This window comes from Pollachius pollachius (assembly GCF_949987615.1).
Source record: "Pollachius pollachius genome assembly, chromosome: 12".
NCBI lineage: Eukaryota > Metazoa > Chordata > Actinopteri > Gadiformes > Gadidae > Pollachius > Pollachius pollachius.
In genome coordinates, this window is record NC_136945.1 from 21,100,418 (window position 1) to 21,104,318 (window position 3,901).

At 47.6% G+C, this 3,901-nt stretch overlaps 1 protein-coding gene across 1 annotated transcript in view; it reads left to right on the forward strand.

Moving 5' to 3' along the window:
* Positions 1-2,272, forward strand: part of fbln2 (fibulin 2) — a 55,664-nt gene extending 53,392 nt beyond the window's left edge. The window contains exon 17 of the mRNA XM_079748174.1: positions 574-2,272. Coding sequence (XP_079604300.1) covers positions 574-934 — 361 coding nt within the window. The 3' untranslated portion in view covers positions 935-2,272. The remainder of the gene's footprint in view (positions 1-573) is intronic.
* Positions 2,273-3,901: the final 1,629 nt, after the last annotated feature.

Consider the following 3,901-nt stretch of genomic DNA (forward strand, 5'->3'; position numbering starts at 1 on the left):
AGGACAAACAGCTATTCTACAGCATGGGCGACACAAAGGCACAGAGGATGACTCAAAAGCAACTGTACACTTATTTTAATATATATTTTAGGCAGTAGCTCAGGTGGTGGAGCGGGTTAACTTGTAACCGAAAGGTTGCTAGTTCGATCCGCGGCTCCTTCTAGTTGAGTGTCAAGGTGTCCCTGAGCAAGACGTCTAACCCTCACCCTAACTGGGGTTAGGTGTCCCCTTGCGTGGTTGACTCTGTCGTCGGTGTTCGAGTGTGAACTGTTTTAAGTAAGTTCCTTTGGATGGGCAGCCCTGGTGGCTCACCAGGTAGTGGCCCCCGGGTTCCATTCCTGCCCTTGGTCCTTTGCTGCATGTCGTCCGCACTAACTCACATACCTTCCTGTCTATCTCACTCTAGCATTAGAAATGCTAAAATAAATCTTCAGGTTGCTTTGGATAAAAGCGCCTGGTGAATGCCCTCATTGTAATGTAATGTAAATGCGTTTCCAACGTGTTCCTCGGTTGACGATGCTTCCCCCCCCCCTGCCCCCCCCCCCCCCCCCCCCCACCCTCTCTGTCTCCCAGGCGCTGCGAGAAGCTGGGTTGCCCGGGCAACGCGCCGGAGTGCCTGAAACTCCCGCTGCGCATCACTTACTACCAGCTCAACTTCCAGACCGACATCCTGACGCCGGCGCAGATCTTCCGCATCAGCCCGTCGCCCGCCTACGCCGGCGACCACGTGTCCGTGGCCGTCACCCGCGGCAACGAGGAGGGCTACTTCAGCACGCGCAAGCTCAACGGCTTCACGGGCGCCGTGTACCTGCAGCGGCAGGTGCGCGAGGCCAAGGACTTCCTGGTGGACGTGGAGATGAAGCTCCTCAGACAGGGCAGCATGACGTCCTTCGTGGCCAGGATACACGTCTTCATCACGGCCAGCACCCTGTGAGCTCCGAGCAGAGGGGGGGCCTCTTCCCTCGTGGATGGACGGGGTCTTCATCGCGGCCGGAACCTCTGTGAGCAGAAGGGGGAGGATTTGTCCACGGGAGGGAATGGGGGATGGGGGACAGACGGATGGACGGACTGATGGACAGACAGAGAGACTGAATGGCAGTGGTTCTCAGCTGCCGTGTTTTGTGGTAGGATTTCAGAGTTCACTCGTACTCGCACTAGTCAACATTATCCGACGGTTTGCGTCAAATCCATATCGCCAAAGAAATCGTTGTTGCTGTTTTTGTTACTGTTTGTCTTTCCGAGGCTTGGCCATACTTTACACGTCTATTTTGGCATGCGATGAACCACATATATCGACAGCCTAGCCCGCGGTTGTATTTTAGCTAATTATTTAAGGAAAACCTCACCAAAAGTTAAAATGACTATTATTTAATGATTTTATTGAAACTTAAATGAATGTATTGCTCTACTGCTTTATTTTATCCGTCTATAACTTTCATACATTTTCTTGAATAATTACTGTGTAAGAATTTAGCAAATCTCTCAATATTTCACTTCCCATAGAAACGCTACGTTAAAACGTTAAAGCTAGGGTAGGCAATCTGAAGAAACAGGCCAGAGAAGGCTACATTTTTAAAGTAACCAATAGAAAACGTCCAACCCTTCCCCTTCAGGCCTCTCTCCGAAGCCACCAATCACGTGACAATCCCGCTTTCTTCAGCATAGGTCTGCCTAGCTCTGTACAAGACTTATGAAGGCAGGTAAACTGACAGGTCGGTCGTCCAATCATTGGCCCTACATACGTGAAAAACAGATTCCAACATGAATTGCCTACGCTAGCTTTCAAAAACGTTTACAAAAGTCTGGAAGGGTTAAGAAATACCACAAATGGGGCACTATTTGAAATTCAATTTTGCTGTTTACTCAAACTGTGCTTAATGTGTTCACTGTAGCGCATCTTTATAATAGGCTTATTTGTTTGATGTAAATATTGTTTCACAGACTTGATAAACACAGAGTTGAGTTGAGACGTGTGACCTTGCAGAGGTGTATTTTTCCACCCTGTGTTTGGTTGATTCTGACACCTGGCATCATCTCAAATTCTTAAACCTTTTTACCTGAGAACTGGAAAAAAAAATATGCGTTATTCACTTGTATTTAACTCAGGGTATGAACATTTAAATATCCTGCACACCTGAGACATATCTCCATGTTGTGGCCATTCCAGTTATTCCTCTCAATCACTATTTCCAGAAGCCAAGTGGATTGTGTTTGAAGAACAAATACCATGCTTGAGTGTTTATTTTTATTTCACCAATAAAGCTGCACATCATCTTCCACCCACTTGGGTGTGTAGTATATCCGGACATAATCCTTTATGTGCACATCATCAATTACCTTAATACGCTCGTGTCACCGATCACACCGTCTCTCTTCTTATCCGGCGTTCAAATAAATAATTGTTGGTGAACACCGCCATCTAGTGTTGAGAGCATGCAATGCATTATGTGTCTCAACATAACACGTTGTGAGAAATGATGCATTTCACGTTATTGGACCTGTAGTAACTGATGCGTATGCTTCTATAAATTAGAGAGATGCAGACTGACTTTAGAGGGCAGCACATGCTGATGCTGATCCGCAGACCTGGAATGTGGATGGAGGAATGTTGTGACTTGCACAACACGCGTATTGCGTAACACGTGCAGCAGCCTATGCACATACAGCACTGCGCAGGTTTTCCATTCTCTCAAGAGATCGTCTGGGGCACATCGTCACGCATGAACATGTTGGCCTCGCACTGATGAATAACTTTGACTAATAACTACTTTAACAACTTAGCCTACAACTGTACAAGCCCTCAGTTGCTTCACGGTTTAATTGTTGATTTTATTGTAGATTGTGATATTGTGCAGCTACATGGAATGTGAATGTACAGAGTTATGTAAGGACATCGGCTTGCTTTTTAAAGGGCCCTTATTTCACCACCAGGTGTGATTAGCAACTACAAGCCGTTTCAATACCAGATGCATGATGGGTACCAGGCTACCCAGCGGACTGAAGCTAATGGTCGGCTCCCCCAGTCTCGTGCGCGATGTCACCAAGTAACGGGGCAGGGACGATTTTGATACGACTTCTCATGGCCAATCACAGCCTTTAGGGTGTCATACCTCATACCACGGTTCTAACCCTAACCCCACTCAGCGACAACAGCAGCTCTAGGTACCCTGAACGGTATAAGTAAACCTATCTCTTCCACCCTATGTGTGATGGTTGACTCATGTTGTGACCCCATGTTAGGTTTGACCATGGGGTTATGGTCAAACCTAACCCCATGTTAGGTTTGACCATTCTGGAGGCTCCGATGTCTTATGTCTCTGCTTCCACACACAGAATTCTACCCCTATCTGCCGAAACCATCTCCATATCTGACCACCCCAAGGGGCTCCCGACCCAGAGGTTGGGCACCCCTGACCTAATAGACACCTTTCCTTCGCTCTACTCTGCTGAGGTAAGAAGTGGTGGAGCTCCTTCTCAGGTTGGGACTACTCTGAACATTCTCCGCATTCTCCCCGGTCGCCCTATGGAGGTCTGCATGAACCCGAATCAGCCACTGAAGAGACACGTTGTTGTTTTTACACGTCGCTCTGCGCCATCCCCCCGGACACCCGACTAAATACCGCGCGACCAATCAAAGCGTTTTTACGCAATTTACCCACGATCCCATATGTGATTATCACTACATACTGGGGATTAGTCATACTAGCATTAGGGTCGCTGGCAGGTTTGATGTGTGATTAGTCACGCTGGATGACTTGATGTGGAGGTGTGAGACAGGAGTCGAAAGTCTGGAGGGACATTTAGTGGTGGCTTCATCGATCTGCTACATGCTATCACAGGTGAGTGAATATTATTCTTTGATAAACCACCCAGAATGGAAAATACTCCCCTCCTCCCCTCT